Source organism: Mytilus trossulus, chromosome 2, assembly GCF_036588685.1.
Source record: "Mytilus trossulus isolate FHL-02 chromosome 2, PNRI_Mtr1.1.1.hap1, whole genome shotgun sequence".
In the NCBI taxonomy this organism is placed as follows: domain Eukaryota; kingdom Metazoa; phylum Mollusca; class Bivalvia; order Mytilida; family Mytilidae; genus Mytilus; species Mytilus trossulus.
The window spans coordinates 96,348,792-96,374,115 of NC_086374.1; the positions used below are offsets into that span (position 1 = coordinate 96,348,792).

The window sequence follows — 25,324 nt, forward strand, 5'->3', positions numbered from 1 at the left end:
CACTGTGCACGTTTATAGTGCTCACCGAACAGTTCACAACAATGGCTAACCAGGTTTAATCCACCTTTTTTCTGCGTAAGAATATGCATGTCAGATATATGACAGTACTTTTCCATTCGTTTGATTTAAGTTGTCAGTTTATTTTTCGATCTATGAATTTGACTGTCCCTCTGGTATCGTTTGCCCCTCTTTTTAGACCAAAGTAGAAAATTTGAAGGAACTAAATATTTCCATACAGTCTTTAAATAAGGGATAAAACCAAGAGTAAGCTATGAATATGTTCAAAGTGGCCTTAGCATACAAAAGATATGTGTAGAGTCATTTATTACATTGGGCAAGTAAAACATTGACTTGCTAGGGTGTTCAACAACTGTCACGCTGTGCTTTGATTTGTAGTGTTATAATTGGAATGTCTTCATTATTCCAGTCGCCCTGAAAAAATAGAACTTATAAATTAGAAATATGAGAACTCTGTTGACCAACATTTCTATACTAATAAGTCACCGATCTACTCATACTGTGGATTTATATATTTTAGTTGGTACCAATTTTCGTGGATTTAGGAAAAATAGCATTTTCGTGGATATCTATTTTTGATGATTTTGGCGTAGTCATTTCTTTTAAAAGTGTAATTCGTTGAACATTTATATTCGTTGTTTCATTGTATCGATGAATCCACGAAAATAGATATCCATCGAATTTTAACGAATACACAGTAGTCATATCTTCAATACTGTCATGATTTAATACAAACTTTTCTTATGTATAAACTTAAAAGATTTTTTTATGAAATTGTGTGTTCAACTCCCTCAGACAAAGTTGACCTTAAATGAATTTTGGCTATTAGTTTTGGTTAATTTTGGTCATAACGCTCTTCAAGTACTTCGGTTCTAATACATCTTTGGCTATAATTCATTTGGCTTTGAGCTTTCCCGATGAAATTATTCCATAAAAGCGCATTGAACGCTGTAATTTATGAAGTGTTGTCTCATGTTTTATTTGGCTAATTCAATTTTATGATTACAATATAATGTCTCTTACAATGACTCATTTTTTCTAATTATCAAAACAAAGAGACAAATTGAATTCAAGAATTTATATTGATCATGTTATAATTTTGATTTCCATTTTTTTGTGTTTTTAGGGTTTCATTTTGGCTTCGTAGCACTTCAAAATTTGAATATAATTGCATCGGCCTCAAATAGAATGAATATATCAGAATAAATGTTTTATAATAATATTTTATCATCACTTTTTTTCTAAAAATGTCAGATTTACTAAATATATTTATGCAACTGATGCGTTCAAGGTTAACGATTTCCTTTCTTAACACGTATTTGCTTTTTTCTTAAATGTGGATTAATTTAAATTAGTATTGACAGAGAAGAGAAGATGCATCGTTATCAGTAGTAATAATAAACCATAAGATTTAAACAAAACTAGAAAAATGCAATTGACAGATACTCACTGGGAATCGGGTTCCGTCTGATCGATTACATTGCATCGATAATGGTGCGATATCGTAAAAAGTGCTCAACATCTGACTTGCTCGATCAGACCATTTAATGGACTGGTAGTTTTCTGCAACGTTTTGCGTCGATGACGTGTTATCTTTGTAACGTCTAAAAATGGAAAAAGGATTTTTATGTTTTGTTGAAGTATAAAACAATACAATTGTCCACTTAAAGCTGCCACAAAGATTCAACTGTTGTCTTTGTTACGAAAGCTTGTGAATAATTTAATTATAGAAACAGGATTGCAATTGTCTAAAAAAAACTCATTAGTTAAAACGGCAAAATAATGTGTAAAGTTAAAGAACAGCGAGGACATAACATTTCTAAAGCTTTTGCAAAGCACAGCTTAAGTAATCTTTTGTTAGGGAGGATGTTGTTGCATCTAGACACCTATTTTTTTAACAGTCATTTAATTAAAATGACTATATCCACACTGATGCTTACGGGAGAGAAACCTCCACCAAAAAGTGGCTTTAACCAATTGATTAAAGATAAACTCATCACAGATACCAGGATTATAATTATGAATGCAACGCACGTCTTTTTCAACAAAAGATTATGTTACGCTCGATTCAAGTATATTCTAAGAAAACACCAGAATATATACGAAATGGGCACTCAAAACTCATAAGCTGTTCGATTTTTTCCCCAGTGAAATATGCAAAACAGTTACATATGAATACGTTTGTTTGTAAATATAATGTCCTAAGGACAATCCATAGCTTTCTATGATACCCTTTTAATAAGTAACAATGCAATAACTAACTATGACATTATCATCTTACTTATTCATAAACCTAAAGAATGCCTGAAGGGCGTCTGAGTCGACAGAACTCTTGCAGACTTCTAAATCAACTGCTGGGTAGTAGTGAATATAGTTCACACACATTTCTTCTTTGATAGAAAAGCCACCCTAAAAATAAAGATTGTTCCGAGGAAGGCTACATTTATATAAGTTGTTTAAATAAAGGCAACAGTAGGATACCGCTGTTCGAAATTCACAAATCGATTGAGAAAAAAATAAATCCGGATAACAAATTAAAACTGAGGAAACAAAACAAAGATAAGAGGTGAACAGCGACACAACAGAAACACAAAAATGAAACACACAAAGAAACAAATTATTACATAACAATAACCATTTTGTACAGGGATATTTCTGTTACATAGTTCCTAAACGAAACAAACAATTAAAACAACTTGTAAGACTTTATTTTAAGTATTGTTTGATAAACTGTTAGTTTGGAATTCAAATGCATATCCTCGTTGTAAAAAAATGTATGTGTTTCTACGTATTGTTTGTCAATGAATACAATTGTCCCATGGCAGTTCTATTATAAATACGTTCTCCGACGTTTATTTCAAGTTTTTAAAACTGACAAAGAATATGTCAAAGTATGAGACATGTATATATCAGCATTTAAGACTATTTTTTACTTCTTCTGGTTGCATTAACTAGTAAACGAATTTGTGGTTGAAACTGTCATTTTTATCTTAACATCATCTGATCAATCTTTATAATATTATGCATAAGTTGTTTTGTTATGTTCAGTTTTTCAGTAATGAATTCATTACTATTCAGACAACTCCTTGCAGTCAATTCGGTCCGGTTCAGTAGCTTGTCATAGAATTCGGTATGCTGTTGATCTGTATAAAAGAATTCAACTTCTGAGCAATGAGCGAAAAAAGTACTAGACAGTAAGCGAATAATCTGAATAAACAGCATTCAATTAACTGCAGTCCTTAGGTCTGAAATTTGAAATTGGCAAAACAAAAAATTACTTTACAATATTCTGTTCAGTCTTTTATGAGCTGTTTATATCAAATGATCGCTTAAGATTGATATTCGTTTAATAGCGTTGAATAACATGAGGCATAGCCTCAAATTTGCATATATGTTATGTTGGCATGTGGAGCAGGATCTGCTTACCCTTCCGGAGCACCTGAGATCACCCCTAGTTTTTGGTGGGGTTCGTGTTGTTTATTCTTTAGTTTTCTATGTTGTGTCATTTGTACTATTGTTTTTCTGTTTGTCTTTTTCATTTTTAGCCATGGCGTTGTCAGTTTGTTTTAGATTTACGAGTTTGACTGTCCCTTTGGTGTCTTTCGTCCCTCTTTTTTTGGTAAAACACACACCAAAAAACTTATACTACATTCATAATTTTTCTCTTGGAACGCGACTCTAGTATTATTAAAACGCACTTAAGGGAAATAAATAATCATACTGGCCCGAGATTGAAGTCATTCTGAACACAAATATATAGGGACAGCTTCAAATTGAGGGGTTATATATTCAATTTGACAGATTAACCCATACTCATTTTTGACCTTTTTCAACTGAACCATATCACTTATCTACCTGTTAATTCATGTCCCAGTTTTTTCTCAAAGTGTAAAAGAGTGCTCCTACTATCAGCATAGTTTTATCAAAAATATACCGCAATGTATTTTGTCATCAAATTTAAATTTCTGTAAATTCAGTCTGGTGTAATTAAAACTGAAGTTTAAGGTCATCAAACTGATGTTTCAAACATTTACAATTCTAACTTAATTGTAATGCTGATTAATCTCAGCATATGCTAAATTCAAAAGATTGCTTACTAATGTGATGTTCTCTCTATCAAGTGTACTATCCTCACATGTAGTTATAAGACTGTCTCCCTAAAAATAATAAGGCAGTATAGCATATATGACTTACAAAAATTGGCATAGTTTTCGAAATTCATCCCTTTAAAATACTTTTGCGTTTGTTTCAGTCGTATAAAAGTCTACTTAATGTAAAACTATTGCCAGGATACGTATCGCAGGTCTTAAAGTGTTTCAAATCGATCTTAAACATTTATCAAACTTTTTTTATTTTTAAAAAGACTAAATTATTGATTAAAAACACAAATGAGTGCTCTAATCTGCAAAGTATTTACAGCTTTTGTTCAAATACATTACAGTCATAATTGCTATCATTTCTCATATTCTTAAGTAAGATGAACCATGTGCTTTTAAAAATATTATAGCTGTCAGTGACATTCGTACATACAGCAAACATGAAATATTCCTTTTTTTTATATTGATTGTTTTCTTTATTACTTTATTCTTTTAAAATGATTACACCTACTGGTAAAACAACGACCGGTTCTTGTAGTCTTCTTATCTCTTGAAAATGTGGACTATAATGATTGTCTCTATTCAGTTCTGGTAATTCTTTTCCATTCCTGACATGCTTTGTGTATACACGTTTCCCTGTCATATGCGTGTGCAATTGAGAAGCATATATGTGTATGCCTGTTCTTGGTAACGCCTGTAAAATGAAAAATATATATATATATATATTTATTGAGAAGCGAAAACTTGACAGCTAGGAACTTATAGCTGGGTTTATACAAGTATGCAAACCTTAAGTGTATCAACAAATCTGTTTGCCAATACGTTAATTTGATATCATGGTTTTGTTGCAATTAACATGATTTACATTTGTAAACGAAAAATGTTTTCTTTAAATTACCTCAATCGAAATTGAATATGTTACTAGATCTCAGCTAGTTTATTTAAAAAGCTGTTGTTTAATATATCATTTAATACATGATTCTCACAGTTCGTGTGCAATCCGCGATACAGTATCCTGTCAGAGAAAACAAGTTCTGGTTTGGAGGAATCGCCATTTTGTTTGTGTATTCCAACCCCAGCTCCATTATCCCCGAATCAAATTTTCTCAGTTTACTTGTAACATACAAACGGATACCAGACGAATCTTTCATACCTGTAAATAATTATAGTATATTAATAAGGCTAAAACAAAATTGATGCAAAATGGATAAACATATTACATGCTAAAACATCGGTTGAAATATTTGCGTTATAACAGTATAAAACTGAATGCGAACAGAGAACATCAACATATTTGCATAGAGCATTTGGAATGTACTAATTGAAAAATTTCAGCTAATCGAATGTGTCTTAGGTCATGGCAACATACCAAATACATTTTTTATCTGACAATAAGTTACATTTTTATCACAGTGACTTCTCTCGAGGGGTCAGTGAGTGTCGTTTTGCAATATATAATATCTCTCTCTGTATAAAACATTGAAACTACATCGTCACTATTAGATTTGTTTTAGAATGCTCGTAAATTAGTAAGTCTTTGAAGCCAGTGCCTTTTCGATATAAGATATGGTAACTGTCATATCTTATAAACAGAATTATGTATACAGACAATAACTGTTGATGATGGCAAATACAACTAAGGTGATATTCATGAATTAATTATGATCTAGATAATGAGTTGTTCAAGACAGAACAAATGACCACTTTGAATTCAGTGAATAATTCCTACATATATAGGTTCTAAAAAGCTGCAAAAATTCCATAGCAGCATCGTATTTCATCTGAATAGCTGAACGTTCTTGTTAAAGCTAGTTTGTATAACGAAATATTGCGTGAATCTACGTAAAATATATTTTCATTACACTCATAAGCGTGTTTAAGCGGCTTTTTAGGCATATTATTTGGATATTGTATATATATCTTTTAGAATATTTTCTTTAATAGAAGTGACAATAATGATGGTCTTTTTAAAGGGCCCTTTCAAAACAATAAGTATCTCTCTGACATGTCTTAAATCAGTACATGCATAGATAACCTAGTTTTCCTTTAATAACAAAGACTAATGAAAAACACATTATTTTGTAACCGTTAGCAATAATGCATGTGCAAACATCTTCATTTTCCTTTATTATGATAGATCTTCCGACTATTTGACATTTGACCTAAATAGCTATTCAGCCAGCTATATAAACAGTTCTGTTCTCAAAAACCATGACAAGGGTATAAAAGGTAGACAATTAATTATTATGCTCCACCTACAATAGTAGAGGGGCATTCAGTTTTCTGGTCTGTGCGTCCGTTCGTCTGTCCGTCGTATCGTTCGTTCGTTCGTTCGTCTGTCCCGCTTCAGGTTAAAGTTTTTGGTCAAAGTAGTTTTTGATGAAGTTGAAGTCCAATCAACTTGAAACTTAATATGCATGTGCCCTATGATATGATCTTTCTAATTGTAATGCCAAATTAGAGTTTTGATCCCAATTTAACGGTTCACTGAACATAGAAAATGATAGTGCAAATTGCAGGTTAAAGTTTTTTGTCAAAGTAGTTTTTGATAAAGTAGAAGTCCAATCAATTTGAAACTTAGTATACATGATAAGATCCTTCTAATTTTAATGCCAAATTAGAGAATTTATTCCAATTTCACTGTCCACTAAACATGGAAAATGACAGTGCGAGTGGGTTATCCGTGTACTGTGGACACATTCTTGGTTTTTTTTCAATGATTATGCAGGGATAACAAACGAGAATCATCTTTCAAAATTAATTCTTAAATTGCTGTATTAATTACAGAGGAACTAATTTAATAATTGCCTTTACTTTTATACATGTGCTAGCGATATGCTTTGTCATTACTGTTACCTTGGGTCAGCTGTGGGTTATTATAATGTACCTCTAGCAACACAAATCTACGTTACAGTTACCTTGGGTCAGCTGTGGGTTATTATAGTGTACCTCTAGCAACACAAATCTAGACCAACCATCACCGCCTACTGGTGTTCCAGCTTCCTCTGGTAATGTAACAGACTACAATATATTATCTAAGTAACAATGGTGCTGAAAAAATATTGCTTTACCAATACCCATGGGTAAAGAATTTTATAATTGAAATGTGCAAATACCTGCACATTTTGATAAGACAACGAATTAGAGGATTATTTTCGCAAACGTACAACATTATTGTAGAGTTAAAAATCTGTTTGTATGACGCATATGGAAAAAAACTGGCTGTAAATTATATAAGACAAGTGAGGTCTTTTTGGTTTGGCATATATATTTGTATTGCATCGCCATGATGGCTCTTGTCTTACCTAGCACTTATGTTCTAATTAATTATTTGTATACAATATAGAGTAATTACAGAGTAATAACAGAGTCACTGTAAATTATTCTTCCAATATTTCAAGCAAGTCAATAATATGCAACACAACTTGCATTTAGGTTGGTAGAATGTGAACATGAAGGGAGCGTAAGATAAACAGGCGGAAAGAGAAAGAGATAAGTCTGATAATAAGACACATAAGAAACATTTTACTTCCTTCTTATTGTATAAAACTATTCTTTCGCTCTGTCAATTTAAATAAATTCTGTTAAATTATAGTTATTTAAAATCTTTATCGTCATGGATATTTTTTATTTTGGAATTGATCGCGACCTATGTGTACTAGTATCTATTACTTACTGATGCGCCCATTGCCCATGCGCCAATGACTTTACGACAGATTGACAACCCTGGTGGTTTTCCTTCCGCTAAACCAGGACCATTATATGATGGTACAACTTCGTTTGGTCCGGCTTCACAATGAAATAGTTCCATGTGGTGAACAAGATGTTCGTGGCCTTTTTCGATGATCCCTTCATACTACGAGAACACGTAGGAAAAAGGTTTATATATTAAAGTCTTGTTATAATTTTAAGATGATAAAAACATGGATATTGAGTGGCAACATAATAACTACATTAACTCTTTCAAAAAATTGCTATATATTGGAATTTGCGTGTTATTTCTCAGTTCTTTTTCAGTTAAAAAAAATATAGTTATTGTGACGTCTTTTTTCACTGCACCAGTACACATTCTTTGTTTGGAGACCAACTGAAGCCCACTTTCTGGTGCTGGATTTTCTCGGTGTGTTGGAGACTTATTGGTGGCCTTTGTGTTGTTTTTTGCTAATTGGTCGGGATGATGTCTTTTCGAAACATTTCCCATTTTAATTCCCAATTTCATCATAAAAACTATCATATTTTAAATACATAATATGATTGGAGAACGTTTGCTTGGTTTGATTCAGATTTACTTCATACATTTTTAGGTTTCTCATTGTAATGTTACCTTGATGATATGATGTTTCCGTTTGAAATCTGGTAACTTCGTTAGATACCACCAGTAAGTAGTATCAGTTGATGGAACTGTTATCTATAAATATATATAGACAGGAACTTAAACATTATCACACATTTGGAACTAAAAGAGGGGCGAAAGATTTCAAAGGGACAGTCAAACTCATAAATTTAAAACAAACTGACAACGCCATGCATGGTGTCATCAAAACCGTGATTATAACATTTTAAGTTCGTCGATAATCTTGTATGCTATTGGCATGTGCCTAGATTGATTTCTATGCCATCAATATTTTGATCAATCCTAAAAATTTACACTACGATTTTTTTTGCAGATTAAGAAGTCAAACTATTTAAAACTGAATAAAGAAAGCCATTCTATAAAAGTTTAATACAATTTATGATCTGTTTACTTTATTTGATAATATTTAAGGAAATAAAGCCGTTCCAATTATTAGATACCAATATGCTAAAGTGCAAAATAAAATTGTGATTTCGCCTATAAACAGGTCATTGGACTTAATTGTTGCAGACCATTGCGTATTTGCGTTACCTAGTAGAATACATACCTCTTGGTTCGTGACGTCAATTACCGATGTGTCGTCTGGCATGTTCACATCTGGAATATCTGGTTTTAAAATTTGAACTCTTTGCAAGCCTTTCTTATTCTCTAAAGTGTTGATCCGTTTGGGATATCCGTAGCCAGTGAAAAATATAATGTGTGTCGTTCCATTCTGTTAAACATACAAATAGTTTTATTACATTCTACTTATTTTATACATGTGACGAAACAATGTATCTTGGAATAGGCTCCTGGGTATAAATCAATTTTTTTTCTAATATAGGATTTCGCTATATTTTTCTCTAAATAAACTTTATCCTATACCTAACAGAAAAATAAAATAAAAATATGGGGTTACTGTTCATTTAGGCTCACAATCTGCCATCGAAAAAAGCATGCATTTTTGTTTAGGTACTTTTTTTCTGTTGAACTAATAGGAGAGAAAAAAGGTAAAATCGAAATAAAAAAAGAACCTAATATAAGAAATTGCTTAAATTTTACAATTGTTTAGTTTAAGTGCAGCTTATTTGAAAAAAATGATAAAAAAAATATAGGTCACCGATAAGTTTAAAAAGATATTTCAATTTTAATGCCAAAAAATCTCATTTTTTTTCACCGAAGGGAGATAATTTGGAGCTTTTTCAATGATATCAAAATTTTAAAAATCATTTGGGGCTAAAACGCCTTGATTTTTTGGGTTGATTTTTTTACCATAACATAATGTTACAACTTATAATGTAATGAATAAAATTTGTTATGAAAAATAAATGTTTAAATATTTGCTGATTTTTGTTGTACCTACGAGCCTCCTTAAGTGAATCATGAGCTTTTGTATTTGTTCCTTTTATTCAAGATTGAATAAAGTGATATTGCGAAGTGTACAACAGTCTAAAAAATAGTCGAACATCCTGTTTCCCCCATAATATGATTGAATTATAAATTTATAATTACAATATGATCAATTATACAAGATCGCATATATGAAAACATTCTGTCAAAGAGTGTCAGAGGAGTTGCATTCAAAAAGTGTCATTGTTGTAATATAGCATTGGCGAATCCAAATGGGGTTTCCGGGGGTTGAACCCCCCTTTTTTTCTTGGCCGATAAATGCATTTGAATGGGAACATATAGTTAGAACCCCACCCCTTTTGTCTTGGGTTAGGACCCCCTTTTTTTAAATGACTGGATCCGCCCCTGTACAATAGTAAAATAATGATCATATCTTAATGACAGTCTTATCAGGTCAACTATTTCTGTGAACAAACAATCCTAGCAAGTACGAGTGCTTTCTGTTAAAAGGTGTCAAAAAAGTTTCGTGCACAAAGTAACCAGATTTCTCTCAAACGGTCTCTTGAGTATTTGTGTGTTTCGCGGGACAAACGTACGAACAGACGGACGAATATAGACCATCACCACCATCCTAACTCATCCCAGCCCCCACCCCAAAGCGTGTGCAAGGTGGTCAAAAACTTTTCAAAATAAAAATGTATACGAAAACTGCTGCACTAGAATGTTCTTACTTATCATTGTTTTTCAAATGTTTAACAACAAAATGGGTCCCGAATCAGTTTTGTGATATAAACCGCGTTTTAACTAAAACTTACGTCTAGCTTGTAATCGTCTCCGTCACATGTATCGAACTTCCTAATGAATTCTAGCGTAAATCTGTTATATTTCCACTTTACAGTACGAGTCCGGACGTAGTTTTGGTTTTGGTCAATGTGTATGTATCCTTTATTGTCTGTATGGGCGTCCTAAATTAAAAAGGTAATAAAATAACAAAAGATTTTTTTCACAAAAATTAACAAAAGATTTTTTTTAAAAACCTAACAAAACATACTTAGTAGACGATTTGGGTTTACAAATTAATGGAAGTCAAAGTTGACCTTAAACCTCACTTCTTCCAGTTTTGTATTAAACAATCATACAAGTTTCATACGATTCCTTAATTTTGATTGGCCGTGACATTTCAAAATGTATATTTCATTTCCGTGTAAATTGCAACATCTAGCATGACTGTACGTGTTCAGTGATAAAGTCAAAACAATGTTTAAACAAACAAGAGAAAGCTTTTTGTAACTAGTATTTTAATGGTTGTTGCATAATTATGTAATAGTAAGAATTGAATGCTTCATAGGATCGTGCACATCTAAGGCATCCGTTCGAGCTATCCGTTAAGGTGTGACCGAGGCTTAAAAGTATGACGCGCTTTCATATTAAATCTGTCTCGGTCAACTCTTTTACAAACTATAATAATACAAAAATAGATATTCAATTCTTGAAGACATTACCAAACTTTCAAACTGAGTCCGGACTTAAACCATCTCGAAACTAAATACTGGGCATATAATGTTTTCCATTTGACTCTCAATTTATCAATCGTTGGTGAATACATTATTCATACTATCTAAAGGAGGAACTTACTTTGAACATTGTATTTCCAAATAAGTCCTTCCAAAACAAAACCGAATCATACTATCTAAAGAGGGAACTCAATTTGAACATTGTATTACCAAATAAGTCCTTCCAAAACAAAACCAAATCATACTATCTAAAGGGGGAACTTACTTTGAACATTGTATTACCAAATAAGTCCTTCCAAAACAAAACCAAATCATACTATCTAAAGGGGGAACTTACTTTGAACATTGTATTACCAAATAAGTCCTTCCAAAACAAAACCAAATCATACTATCTAAAGGGGGAACTTACTTTGAACATTGGATTACCAAATAAGTCCTTCCAAAACAAAACCAAATCATACTATCTAAAGGGGGAACTTACTTTGAACATTGGATTACCAAATAAGTCCTTCCAAAACAAAACCAAATCATACTATCTAAAGGGGGAACTTACTTTGAACATTGTTTTATCAAATAAGTCCTTCCAAAACAAAACCAAATCATACTATCTAAAGGGGGAACTTACTTTGAACATTGGATTATCAAATAAGTCCTTCCAAAACAAAACCAAATCATACTATCTAAAGGAGGAGCTTATTTTGAACATTGTATTACCAAATAAGTCCTTCCAAAACAAAAACAAATCATACTATCTAAAGGAAGAACTTACTTTGAACATTGGATTACCAAATAAGTCCTTCCAAAACAAAACCAAATCATACTATCTAAAGGGGGAACTTACTTTGAACATTGTATTACCAAATAAGTCCTTCCAAAACAAAACCAAATCATACTATCTAAAGGGGGAACTTACTTTGAACATTGGATTACCAAACAAGTCCTTCCAAAACAAAACCAAATCATACTATCTAAAGGAGGAACTTACTTTGAACATTGTATTACCAAATAAGTCCTTCCAAAACAAAACCAAATCATACTATCTAAAGGAGGAACTTACCTTTAACATTGTATTACCAAATAAGTCCTTCCAAAACAAAACCAAATCATACTATCTAAAGGGGGAACTTACTTTGAACATTGTATTACCAAATAAGTCCTTCCAAAACAAAACCATATCAGCATTCTCACATTCTCCGTAATCAGAAAACCCGAACGACAACCATTCGTTTGGTCGCAGTTTTCCTTGTATCCGAAACTTCACCAGTTCATCAGCATAATTCACATTCCATAGCAAGTTAAGTGATTTGTCCATACTTAGAATTGTTTCATAATCAAAATGTTCGGCAAAAATAATAGTATAACATAAAAATATGAAATACACAAATGAAATATATTTCATTTTGCTGCTCTTTGAATCAGTAAGCACGATATGCTTGTTATAGTAACGAACTATATTTCTTCTTTTATATGTTCCTTAAAGATTCCTCTTGAGAAAGGCTTGAAGAACTAAGTAATTCTACATCGACATTTTTTTTATTCAACGAAATTTGGCGTATTTTCTTATCTGTAATATATGTAGGTTGTAATCGAATTATTAATGCTTCCTTTAGACGCCAGGGATATTTAAATTATCGCTCTAAGATAAAAACAAATTTCAAATTAGATTCTTAATTACTATTCTTTAGTGTAAATTTAGAGCCATCAATTAGAAAAATATTTTTATCTAGTTATTCTTGTCTAATTTCATTTCATGCAAAAGGAATGAAGATGTACATTTCTCGTTGGTCATTACCCTCTCCCAGACAATGGAAGCGAGCTTGACAGGTGCTTCCCAAATTGATTCCGGATATTAAATGAGTGTCGACAAAATGAATATTTCTTTATTTCTTTATTCAGTTAAAGATAGCTCTGAATTAATTTGTAGTTATTGATGCAATGTTTTGTTGTCGAAAATTTAATCAAGTGTTTACAAAAAAATGAGTTTCGTGACAAGTTTTCGTTCAATTACCGCTTAAGTAATTGATGACATTTGATTTCTTGTATATTGCTGTATTTGTTGATTTTCGTGTATTACGCATTCATTACATGCTTTCTGGCATGTTAAACATATTAGGATTGGTCTGGAATTATATTTGATAGACACATATAGAAAGAACATTCGGTAAAACAAACTGCTGCGTTCTTTTCTGTATTTTATTGCACCGAAAGAGAAAAAAGGGAGGAACAACTCAGATAATGCACTGCAGCAATAACTAAATTGATTCCACAAGGTTATGTTGAGACCAGATATGTGTAGTTGATTAAAAATCAATGGCTGTTTAAAGCTGTTCAAAAAACCAAAGGCACATCCAACGGCTTCGGAAAGAAAAAAATAAAATGCCAGCACGTAAAACAAAACGAGACCGGTTGTAACCTCGATTGAGTTATTCAATAGTGATCAATCTTCCCTTCAAAATGTGAACGGATTTTCAGTTAATCTTTCAGATATTCTTCATTATAGACTAATACTACTGCAAAGTACAAAGCAAACAAAAACAAGGAAGACAGATTGAAAATCATATGATTCCCTTATTTGCCAAATCAATCACAATGAAGACTGTCTCCCTCATCAACGAACCATCCGCCCATTTTCTGGCATACTACCCAGAATTCACTTAATCGGAGAAAATCCTTTTTAAGATCAACTGCATCTCTTGCATAATATGGTGAATTACAATCGTGACAATCACCAGCCAAATCATTTGCCTAAAATGTACATATTATCTGCAAAAATTAGTCAAAATTATGGCATTCTATCGGCACTATTTTTTTAATTTGATGTTGCGGCTTTATACACATGATTCTTTTTACAGTTTTTTTTTCAAATTTTTAATGTGCAATGACTGTATCAGATTTTTCGGAGTGATTATTTGACTTATATTATATTTCTAGATTGTTACAAATACTGCACAATGAAGAAATCTCCGGTGTAAAATAGCAAGAATATTTCAAAGTTGCTATAGATCACAAAACCAAAATCAAAAACAAAAAGCTTACTAAGGAAAGTCAAAAAATCATAAGAAGCAACTTCCAGGTCGACTGTATAATAATTAGTAAAAATTAGTGTTGTCAACGGTTAACCGGTTAATCGGTTAATCGATCGAACGACCGAATACCGAATACTCAAAACGCTAACCGGTTAACCGGATTTTTTTAAATTACGATAGATTTGATATAAATTTGTGTTGAAAATCAAATCATTAAATAGTTATGTTTTATTTTAAAATTGTCGTCGTCGTAATTAGTTTGACAGATCAATTGTCCAGTATATTGATTGCTATTGTTAATCCTAAAAACATAAACATTAATTAGAGTTCGGGGCAGGATATTTAAGAAACATAATTAGTAAACATGTTTTTTTAACAGTAACTTTAAATCGGTAAAGAGATTTAATTTGACAAATTACTTCATTACTTCGTTTTCGATCTAATATTGTGAAAACCTACATTTAAATGTGCAACCTCCGTAGTGCAAGGGTTAGTCTTACTTTAAATTAAAAAATTGCGAAATGCAAACCAATGTGAATGTACTCAATGTATACGTGAAAGTACGAGAAACATACTTAAAGAAAAAAGCAAAAACAGTGATCAAACAGGTTACTAACAAGAATGTGTCCACAGTACACGAATGCCCCACTCGCAGTATCATTTTCTATGTTCAATGGACCGTGAAATTGGGGTAAACACTCTAATTTGGTATTACAATTTGAAAGATCATATCATAGGGAACATGTGCACAAAGTTTGAAGTTGATTGGACTTCAACTTCATCAAACACTACCTCGACCAAAAAATTTAACCTGACATGGGACAGACGGACGAACAGACAGAAGAACGAACAGACAGACAGACAGACAGACAGACAGACAGACAGACAGACAGACAGACAGACAGACAGACAGACAGACAGACAGACGAACGGACGCACAGACCAGAAAACATAATGCCCCTACTACTATCGTAGACGGGGCATAAAAATTGACAGAACAATTTATCATTCTGCAATTTTGACAAACTTATCATAAATTCACTACTGGTATCTGAATTACAAAGTGAATTAATACTTAACGTAGTTTCATTAAAAAGAACAAATCATATGACAAACAAACTTCCCAGACAAAATATACAAAAATAAAAATATCTAATATGATTGTTATTGTACGTTATTAACTATGCTTTTGAGACCAGGTGCGTGTTATTGTGTTCTTCAGTAGTGAGAAAAGTGAGGTCCATTTCTGTTGTTTTTTGTTTTGTTTTGTTTTTTGCATTCGGAGGATCTACCTCTTCTTTTAAATTATGTGGTTTATACGCAGGGGCACATCACAAACATGTCGTCATTTAGTATTGCAGCCTCAGAACATTCCTGTCAGGAAGATAAAACCTCAGAACATTCCTGTAGGGAAGATAAAGCCTTATAACATTCCTGTAGGAAGGATAAAGCATCAGAAAATTGCTGTCGGGAAAATAAAGCCTCAGAACATTGCTGTAGGGAAGATATAAAGCCTCAGAACATTCCTGTAGGGAAGATAAAGCCTTATAACATTCCTGTAGGGAAGATATAAAGCCTCAGAACATTCCTGTAGGGAAGATAAATATCAGAACATTCCTGTAGGGAAGATAAAGCCCCAGAACATTCCTGTAGGGACGATATAAAGCCTCAGATCATTCCTGTAGGGAAGATAAATATCAGAACATTCCTGTAGGGAAGATAAAGCCCCAGAACATTCCTGTAGTGACGATAAAGCCCCAGAACATTCCTGTAGGTAGAGATAAAGCCTCAGAACATTCCTGTAGTGAAGATAAATCATCGAAACATTCCTGTAAGGAAGGTAAAGCCTCAGAACATTCCTGTAGGGACGATAAAGCCCAAGAACATTCCTGTAGGGACGATCAATCCCCAGAACATTCCTGTAGGGAAGATAAAGCCTCGGAACATTCCTGTAGGGAAAATAAAACATCAAAACATTCCTGTAGAGACGATTTAGCCTGAAAACATTCCTGTAGGAAAGATAAAGCCTCAGAACATTCCTGTAGGGAAGATATAAAGCCTCAGAACATTCCTGTAGAGTAGATAAAGCATCAGAACACTCCTGAAAGGAAGATAAAGCCTCGGAATATGCCTGTAGGGAAAATAAAACATCAGAACATTCCTGTAGGGAAGATAAAACATCAGAACATTCCTGTAGGGAGGATAAAGTCGTAAATTATTCCTTTAGGGAAGATAAAGCCTCAGAACATTCCTGTAGGGACGATAAAGCCCCAGAACATTCCTGTAGGGACGATAAATCCCAAGAACATTCCTGTAGGGAAGATAAAGCCTCGGAACATTCCTGTAGGGAAAATAAAACATTAGAACATTCCTGTAGAGAAGATTTAGCCTGAAAACATTCCTGTAGGAAAGATAAAGCCTCAGAACATTCCAGTAGGGAAGATATAAAGCCTCAGAACATTCCTGTAGAGAAGATAAAGCATCAGAACATTCCTGTAAGGAAGATAAAGCCTCCGAACATGCCTGTAGTGAAAATAAAACATCAGAACATTCCTGTAGGGAAGATAAAACATCAGAACATTCCTGTAGGGAGGATAAAGTCGTATATTATTCCTTTAGGGAAGATAAAGCCTCAGAACATTCCTGTAGGGACGATAAAGCCCCAGAACATTCCTGTAGGGACGATAAATCCCCAGAACATTCCTGTACGGAAAATAAAACATCAGAACATTCCTGTAGAGAAGATTTAGCCTGAAAACATTCCTGTAGGAAAGATAAAGCCTCCGAACATTCCTGTAGGGAAGATATAAAGCCTCAGAACATTCCTGTAGAGAAGATAAAGCATCAGAACATTCCTGTAAGGAAGATAAAGCCTCGGAACATTCCTGTAGGGAAAATAAAACATGAGAACAACATTCCTGTAGGGAAAATAAAACATCAGAACATTCCTGTAGGGAGGATAAAGTCGTAAAATATTCCTTTAGGGAAGATAAAGCCTCAGAACATTCCTGTAGGGAAGATAAAGCCACAGAACATTCCTGAAGGGAAGATATAAAGCCTCAGAACATTCCTGTTGGGATGATAAAGCCTCAGAACATTCCTGTAGGGAAGATAAAGCCGCAGAACATTCCTGTAGGGAAGACATAAAGCCTCAGAACATTCCTGTTGGGAAGATAAAGCCTCAGAACATTCCTGTAGGAAAAATAAAGCCTCAGAACATTCCTGTAGGGAAGATAAAGCCCCAGAACTCTCCTGTTAGGAAGATAACGCCTCAGAACATTGCTGTAGGGGAGATAAAGCCCCAGAACATTCCTGTCGGGAGGATAAAGCCTCAGAACATTCATGTAGTGAAGAAAAAGCCCCAGAACATTTCTGTAGGGAAGAAAAAGCCCCAGAACATTGCTGTAGGGAAGATAAAGCCCCAAAACATTCATGTAGGGAAGATAAAGCCCCAGAACATTCCTGTAGGGAAGATAAAGCATCAGATCACTCCTATAGGGAAAATAAAGCCTCAGAACATTCCTGTAGGGAAGATAAAGCCTCAGAACATTCCTGAAGGGAAGATAAAGCCCTAGAACATTCCTGTATGGAAGATACAACATCAGAACATTCATGTAGGTAAGATTAAACCTCAGAACATTCCTGTAGAGAAGATAAAGCCTCAGAACATCCTGTAGGGAAAATAAAGCCTCCGAAAATTCCTGTAAGGAAGATATAAAGACTCAGAACATTCCTGTAGGGAAGATAAAGCCTCAGAACATTTCAGTAGGGAAGATAAAACATCAGAACATTGCTGTGGGGAAGATAAAGCCTCAAAACATTCCTGTAGGGAAGATAAAGCCCGAGAACATTCCTGTAGGGAAGATAAAGCCTCAGAACATTCCTGTAGGGAAGATATTAAGCCTCAGAACATTCCTGTAGTGAAGATAAAGCCTCAGAACATTCCTGTAGGGAAAAAAACATCAGAACATGCCTCTAGGGAAGATAAAACATCAGAACATTCCTGTAAAGACGATAAAGCCTCAGAACATTTTTGTAGGGAAGATAAAACATCAGAACATGCATGTAGAGAAGATAAAGCCTCAGAACATCCTGTATAGAAAATAAAGCCTCCGAAAATACCTGTAAGGAAGATATAAAGACTCAGAACATTCCTGTAGGGAAGATAAAGCCTCAGAACATTTCTGTAGGGAAGATAAAACATCAGAACATTGCTGTAGGGAAGATAAAGCCTCAAAACATTCCTCTAGGGAAGATAAAGCCCCAGAACATTCCTGTAGGGAAGATAAAGCCTCAGAACATTCCTGTAGGGAAGATATTAAGCCTCAGAACATTCCTGTAGTGAAGATAAAGCCTCAGAACATTCCTGTAGGGAAGAAAAACATCAGAACATGCCTCTAGGGAAGATAAAACATCAGAACATTTCTGTAGGGAAGATATTAAGCCTCAGAACATTCCTGTAGTGAAGATAAAACCTCAGAACATTCCTATAGGGTAGTAAAACATCAGAACATGCCTCTAGGGAAGATAAAACATCAGAACATTCCTGTAGGGACGATAAAGCCTCAGAATATTCTTGTAGGGAAGATTAAACATCAGAACATGCCTGTAGGGAAGATAAATCACCAGAACATTCCTGTAGGGAAGATTAAGCCATAGAACATTCCTGTAGGGAGGATACAGCCTCAAAACATTCCTGTAGTGAAGGTAAAGCATCAGAACATTCCTGTAGGAAAAATAAAGCCTCAGAACATTGCTGTAGGGAAGATAAAGCATCAGAACATTCCTGTAGGGCAGATAAAGCCCCAGAACATTCTTGTAGGGAAGATAAAGCCCCAGACCAATCCTGTAGTGAAGATCAAGCCCCAAAACATTCCTGTAGGGAAGATAAAGCCTCAGAACATTCCAGTAGGGAAGATAAATATCAGAACATTCCTGTAGGGAAGATAAAGTCCAAGAACATTCCTGTAGTGAAGATAAAGCCCCAGAACATTCCTGTAGGGAAGATAAAGCCTCAGAACATTCCTGTAGTGAAGATAAAGCATCAGAACATTTCTGTAAGGAAGGTAAAGCCTCAGAATATTCCTGTAGGGACAATAAAGCCCCAGAACATTACTGTAGGGAAGATAAAGCCTCGGAACATACCTGTAGGGAAAATAAATAATCAAAACATTCCTGTAGAGAAGATTTAGCCTGAAAACATTCCTGTAGGAAAGATAAAGCCTCAGAACATTCCTGTAGGGAGATATAAAGCCTCAGAACATTCATGTTGAGAAGATAAAGCATCAGAACATTCCTTTAAGGAAGATAAAGCCTCGGAACATGCCTGTAGTGAAAATAAAACATCAGAACATTCCTGTAGGGAGGATAAAGTCGTATATTATTCCTTTAGGGAAGATAAAGCCTCAGAACATTCCTGTAGGGACGATAAAGCCCAAGAACATTCCTGTAGGGACGATAAATCCCCAGAACATTCCTGTACGGAAAATAAAACATCAGAACATTCCTGTACGGAAAATAAAACATCAGAACATTCCTGTAGAGAAGATTTAGCCTGAAAACATTCCTGTAGGAAAGATAAAGCCTCCGAACATTCCTGTAGGGAAGATATAAAGCCTCAGAACATTCCTGTAGAGAAGATAAAGCATCAGAACATTCCTGTAAGGAAGATAAAGCCTCGGAACATTCCTGTAGGGAAAATAAAACATGAGAACAACATTCCTGTAGGGAAAATAAAACATCAGAACATTCCTGTAGGGAGGATAAAGTTGAAAATATTCCTTTAGGGAAGATAAAGCCTCAGAACATTCCTGTAAAGAAGATAAAGCCACAGAACATTCCTGTAGGGAAGATATAAAGCCTCAGAACATTCCTGTTGGGATGATAAAGCCTCAGAACATTCCTGTAGGGAAGATAAAGCCGCAGAACATTCCTGTAGGGAAGACATAAAGCCTCAGAACATTCCTGTTGGGAAGATTAAGCCTCAGAACATTCCTGTAGGAAAAATAAAGCCTCAGAACATTGCTGTAGGGAAGATAAAGCCCCAGAACTCTCCTGTTAGGAAGATAACGCCTCAGAACATTGCTGTAGGGGAGATAAAGCCCCAGAACATTCCTGTCGGGAGGATAAAGCCTCAGAACATTCATGTAGTGAAGAAAAAGCCCCAGAACATTTCTGTAGGGAAGAAAAAGCCCCAGAACATTGCTGTAGGGAAGATAAAGCCCCAAAACATTCATGTAGGGAAGATAAAGCCCCAGAACATTCCTGTAGGGAAGATAAAGCATCAGATCATTCCTATAGGGAAAATAAAGCCTCAGAACATTCCTGTTGGGAAGATAAAGCCTCAGAACATTCCTGAAGGGAAGATAAAGTCCTAGAACATTCCTGTATGGAAGATACAACATCAGAACATTCCTGTAGGTAAGATTAAACCTCAGAACATTCCTGTAGAGAAGATAAAGCCTCAGAACATCCTGTAGGGAAAATAAAGCCTCCGAAAATTCCTGTAAGGAAGATATAAAGACTCAGAACATTCCTGTAGGGAAGATAAAGCCTCAGAACATTTCAGTAGGGAAGATAAAACATCAGAACATTGCTGTGGGGAAGATAAAGCCTCAAAACATTCCTGTAGGGAAGATAAAGCCCGAGAACATTCCTGTAGGGAAGATAAAGTCTCAGAACATTCCTGTAAGGAAGATATTAAGCCTCAGAACATTCCTGTAGTGAAGATAAAGCCTCAGAACATTCCTGTAGGGAAGAAAAACATCAGAACATGCCTCTAGGGAAGATAAAACATCAGAACATTCCTGTAGGGACGATAAAGCCTCAGAACATTCTTGTAGGGAAGATAAAACATCAGAACATGCATGTAGAGAAGATAAAGCCTCAGAACATCCTGTAGAGAAAATAAAGCCTCCGAAAATACCTGTAAGGAAGATATAAAGACTCAGAACATTCCTGTAGGGAAGATAAAGCCTCAGAACATTTCTGTAGGGAAGATAAAACATCAGAACATTGCTGTAGGGAAGATAAAGCCTCAAAACATTCCTCTAGGGAAGATAAAGCCCCAGAACATTCCTGTAGGGAAGATAAAGCCTCAGAACATTCCTGTAGGGAAGATATTAAGCCTCAGAACATTCCTGTAGTGAAGATAAAGCCTCAGAACATTCCTGTAGGGAAGAAAAACATCAGAACATGCCTCTAGGGAAGATAAAACATCAGAACATTTCTGTAGGGAAGATATTAAGCCTCAGAACATTCCTGTAGTGAAGATAAAACATCAGAACATTCCTATAGGGTAGTAAAACATCAGAACATGCCTCTAGGGAAGATAAAACATCAGAACATTCCTGTAGGGACGATAAAGCCTCAGAATATTCTTGTAGGGAAGATTAAACATCAGAACATGCCTGTAGGGAAGATAAATCATCAGAACATTCCTGTAGGGAAGATAAAGCCATAGAACATTCCTGTAGGGAAAATAAAGCCATAGAACATTCCTGTAGGGAGGATACAGCCTCAAAACATTCCTGTAGTGAAGGTAAAGCATCAGAACATTCCTGTAGGAAAAATTAAGCCTCAGAACATTGCTGTTAGGAAAATAACGCCTCAGAACATTGATGTAGGGGAGATAAAGCCCCAGAACATTCCGGTAGGGAGGATAAAGCCTCAGAACACTCATGTAGTGAAGATAAAGCCCCAGAACGTTCCTGTAAGGAAGATAAAGCCATAGAACATTCCTGTAGGGAGGATACAACCTCAAAACATTCCTGTAGTGAAGGTAAAGCATCAGAACATTCCTGTAGGAAAAAATAAAACCTCAGAACATTGCTGTAGGGAAGATAAAGCCTCAGAACTTTCCTGTTAGGAAAATAACGCCTCAGAACATTGATGTAGGAGAGATAAAGCCCCAGAACATTCCTGTAGGGAGGATAAAGCCTCAGAACACTCATGTCCAGAACATTCCTGTAGGGAAGATAAAGCCCCAGAACATTCCTGTAGGTAAGATTAAACCTCAGAACATTCCTGTTGGGAAGATAAAGCCTCAGAACATTCTGTAGTGAAAATAAAGCCTCAGAACATTCCTGTTAGGAAGATATAAAGACTCATAACATTCCTGTAGGGAAGATAAAGCATCAGAACATTTCTGTAGGGAAGATAAAACATCAGAACATTGCTGTAGGGAAGATAAAGCCTCAAAACATTCCTGTAGGGAAGATAAAGCCCCAGAACATTCCTGTAGGGAAGATAAAGCCTCAGAACATTCCTGTAGGGAAGATATTAAGCCTCAGAACATTCCTGTAGTGAAGATAAAGCCTCAGAACATTCCTGTAGGGAAGAAAAACATCAGAACATGCCTCTAGGGAAGATAAAACATCAGAACATTCCTGTAGGGAAGATATTAAGCCTCAGAACATTCCTGTAGTGAAGATAAAACATCAGAACATTCCTATAGGGAAGAAAAACATCAGAACATGCCTCTAGGGAAGATAAAACATCAGAACATTCCTGTAGGGACGATAAAGCCTCAGAACATTCTTGTAGGGAAGATAAAACATCAGAACATGCCTGTAGGGAAGATAAATCATCAGAACATTCCTGTAGGGAAGATAAAGCCCCAGAACATTCCTGTAAGGAAGATAAAGCCATAGAACATTCCTGTAGGGTGGATACAGCCTCAAAACATTCCTGTAGTGAAGGTAAAGCATCAGAAGATTCCTGTAGGAGAGATAAAGCCTCAGAACATTCCTGTAGGGAAGATGAAGTCCGGAACATCCCTGAAGGGAAGATAAAGCCTCAGAACATTCCTGTAGGGAAGATAAAGCCTCAGCAGAACAATACTGTCAGGAAGATAAAGCCTCAGAACATTCCTGTATGGAAGATAAAGCCTCAGAACATTGCTGTAGGGAAGATAAAGCCTCAGAACATTCCTGTATGGAAGATAAAGCCTCAGAATATTCCTGTAGGGAAGACAAACTTGATAAATATGGACAATAACAGTGAGGGAACGACTATTTGATATTCTGGGGAGGGTTCAGGAAACAGTAGGATTTGTTTACGGATTTATGATTAATTTTATTAGGTTTTATCAATTCTATTTTCAGCTCTTACCAGGCCAACCATGATATTTATATTTAAAATACTCTATCTACCGTCCCAATCAAAAATAATATCAAATTATTTTCTCCTGATTTTTAACACGATTTTGAATTGATTTGGTGTTTACCGCTTGTTTCTAAGTGACAAATATTACATGCATGTCATGAAAAAGAACTCGAATCAGAAAGTCATGGAATATAATATAAAAATTTTAAAAATGAGGTAAAGTGCCAATGCGACAACTATATATTGGAGTATAAATTAAGAGGATAAGGAGTATTATAGGTAACTGTTTGGCCTTCAACAATGATAAAAATCCATCCCGCATAGTCCGCTATTAAAGGACCCGAAATGAAAAAAAAGGGAAACAATTGAATCCAAAAAATAACGGCCTTATTATATGTATCTTTCATTAATTTGTAGGATCCTTTACTATAGATAATTTAGCTGATCTGTAACAATAACATATTCATGCCTTATATATCATGTACTGTAGTACGCCGCTAGATTAAAACTGACGAGGAAAGGTAACATACGGCCAGCGAAAGCTCTATTATTAGTAGAGACAAGGTGGTCGTGTGGTCTAGCGTGACGGCTGTAGTGCAGGCGATTTGGTGTCACGATATCACAGTAGCATGGGTTCGAATCCCGGCGAGGGAAGAACCAAAAAAAAAAAAGCGAAAGCAAATTTACAGATCTAACATTGTTGCGTTGATGTTTAGACGAGTTGTATATATATATCTTTACTATTAAACGAGAAGACCTCATTTTGGGTGTCGCTTCTCTTCCTTCCACAATAAATCAATCATCATGCCTCTGTGTCCTTTAGGTAACATGCATAGTCGCATTTGTCATCCATTCCTATGATTATTCAGATTGAGTTATTTTGGGAGAAAAACATCAAAAAAGAGTCCGGATATGATTCCGTCATCGGACTATCTTTTAGTCACAGATGAGATTTCCGGTTTGAAAGATGCACAAATACAACCAATCGTATGATAGATAACTAAATATGAAAAATAAATAAGCCATTCAGAGCGTTCTCCATAACATGGGGCTTAGATCGCACGAACCACAACTATAATACCTCCTTATAGAGGTCTGGACAAAAAAAATCGCGTTTATCTATTATGTAAACTACGATTATGATACTTTAATATATAGAGAATCTCTGTATTCTGTCTTCTGTTTTCTTTAAAATGTTTACTATTTAAGGGGTCATACCAGTTGTATATATATATATATATATATATATAAAATAAGTAAAATATTTGACCCAAGTACAACCAATCGTATGATGGATAACAAAAATGGAGAAAAAAAAGCCATTCAGAGCGTTCTCCATATCATGGTGTTTAGATCGCAATAATCACAACTATTATACCTCCTTAGAGAGGACAATTATTTTTCGCGTTTCATATCACGGTGTTTAGATCGCAAGAACCACAACTATTATACCTCGTTACATAAGTTAATTATTTTTCGCGTTTATCTACATGTAAACTACGATTAATATACTACTTTAATATATAGAGACTATTTGTATTCTGTCAGGGACTTTCTATGTTAGTATAGAATGTCGGCCCTGATTCTGTTTTCTTTGAAATGTTTACTACTTAAGGGGTCATACCACTTGCATATATATTAAAATAAGTAAAACATGCTTAACTTCATCTAAAACTACCTCGACCAAAAACTTTAACCTGAAGCGGGACAGACATGGACGGACGGACGAACGAACGAGCGAACGGACGGACGGGCAGACTAGCCTGAAAACATAATGCCCATAAATGGGGCATTAAAATTTATTGTCGAAAGGGAAAATAGTGATTTGGCAAAAATGAAAGTAAGTTAGAGATTAAATTTAGGCGAGCATTTTTCGGGGCG

At 34.8% G+C, this 25,324-nt stretch overlaps 4 protein-coding genes across 4 annotated transcripts; 3 read left to right on the plus strand and 1 right to left on the minus strand.

Moving 5' to 3' along the window:
• Positions 1–307: 307 nt before the first annotated feature.
• Positions 308–12,624, minus strand: LOC134706130 (dopamine beta-hydroxylase-like). The gene is made up of 12 exons (XM_063564838.1): positions 12,442–12,624; positions 10,614–10,763; positions 9,017–9,181; positions 8,440–8,523; positions 7,792–7,971; positions 7,034–7,136; positions 5,102–5,268; positions 4,627–4,809; positions 4,116–4,175; positions 2,300–2,427; positions 1,469–1,622; positions 308–432 (listed from the first exon to the last, which is right to left on the minus strand). Exons 1-12 carry the CDS (start codon positions 12,622–12,624, stop codon positions 364–366), a joined length of 1,626 nt encoding a protein of 541 aa, XP_063420908.1. The 3' UTR covers positions 308–363.
• A 3,841-nt stretch (positions 12,625–16,465) lies between these two features.
• On the plus strand, positions 16,466–17,913 carry LOC134706131 (uncharacterized). Its single transcript, XM_063564839.1, has 3 exons — positions 16,466–16,548; positions 16,746–17,073; positions 17,383–17,913. Exons 1-3 carry the CDS (start codon positions 16,466–16,468, stop codon positions 17,911–17,913), a joined length of 942 nt encoding a protein of 313 aa, XP_063420909.1.
• An 11-nt stretch (positions 17,914–17,924) lies between these two features.
• Positions 17,925–20,715, plus strand: LOC134706132 (uncharacterized). Its single transcript, XM_063564840.1, has 5 exons — positions 17,925–17,956; positions 18,078–18,432; positions 18,711–18,832; positions 19,011–19,404; positions 20,185–20,715. Exons 1-5 carry the CDS (start codon positions 17,925–17,927, stop codon positions 20,713–20,715), a joined length of 1,434 nt encoding a protein of 477 aa, XP_063420910.1.
• An 11-nt stretch (positions 20,716–20,726) lies between these two features.
• Positions 20,727–23,357, plus strand: LOC134706133 (transcription initiation factor TFIID subunit 1-like). Its single transcript, XM_063564841.1, has 5 exons — positions 20,727–20,758; positions 21,302–21,509; positions 22,144–22,394; positions 22,461–22,668; positions 22,794–23,357. Exons 1-5 carry the CDS (start codon positions 20,727–20,729, stop codon positions 23,355–23,357), a joined length of 1,263 nt encoding a protein of 420 aa, XP_063420911.1.
• Positions 23,358–25,324: the final 1,967 nt, after the last annotated feature.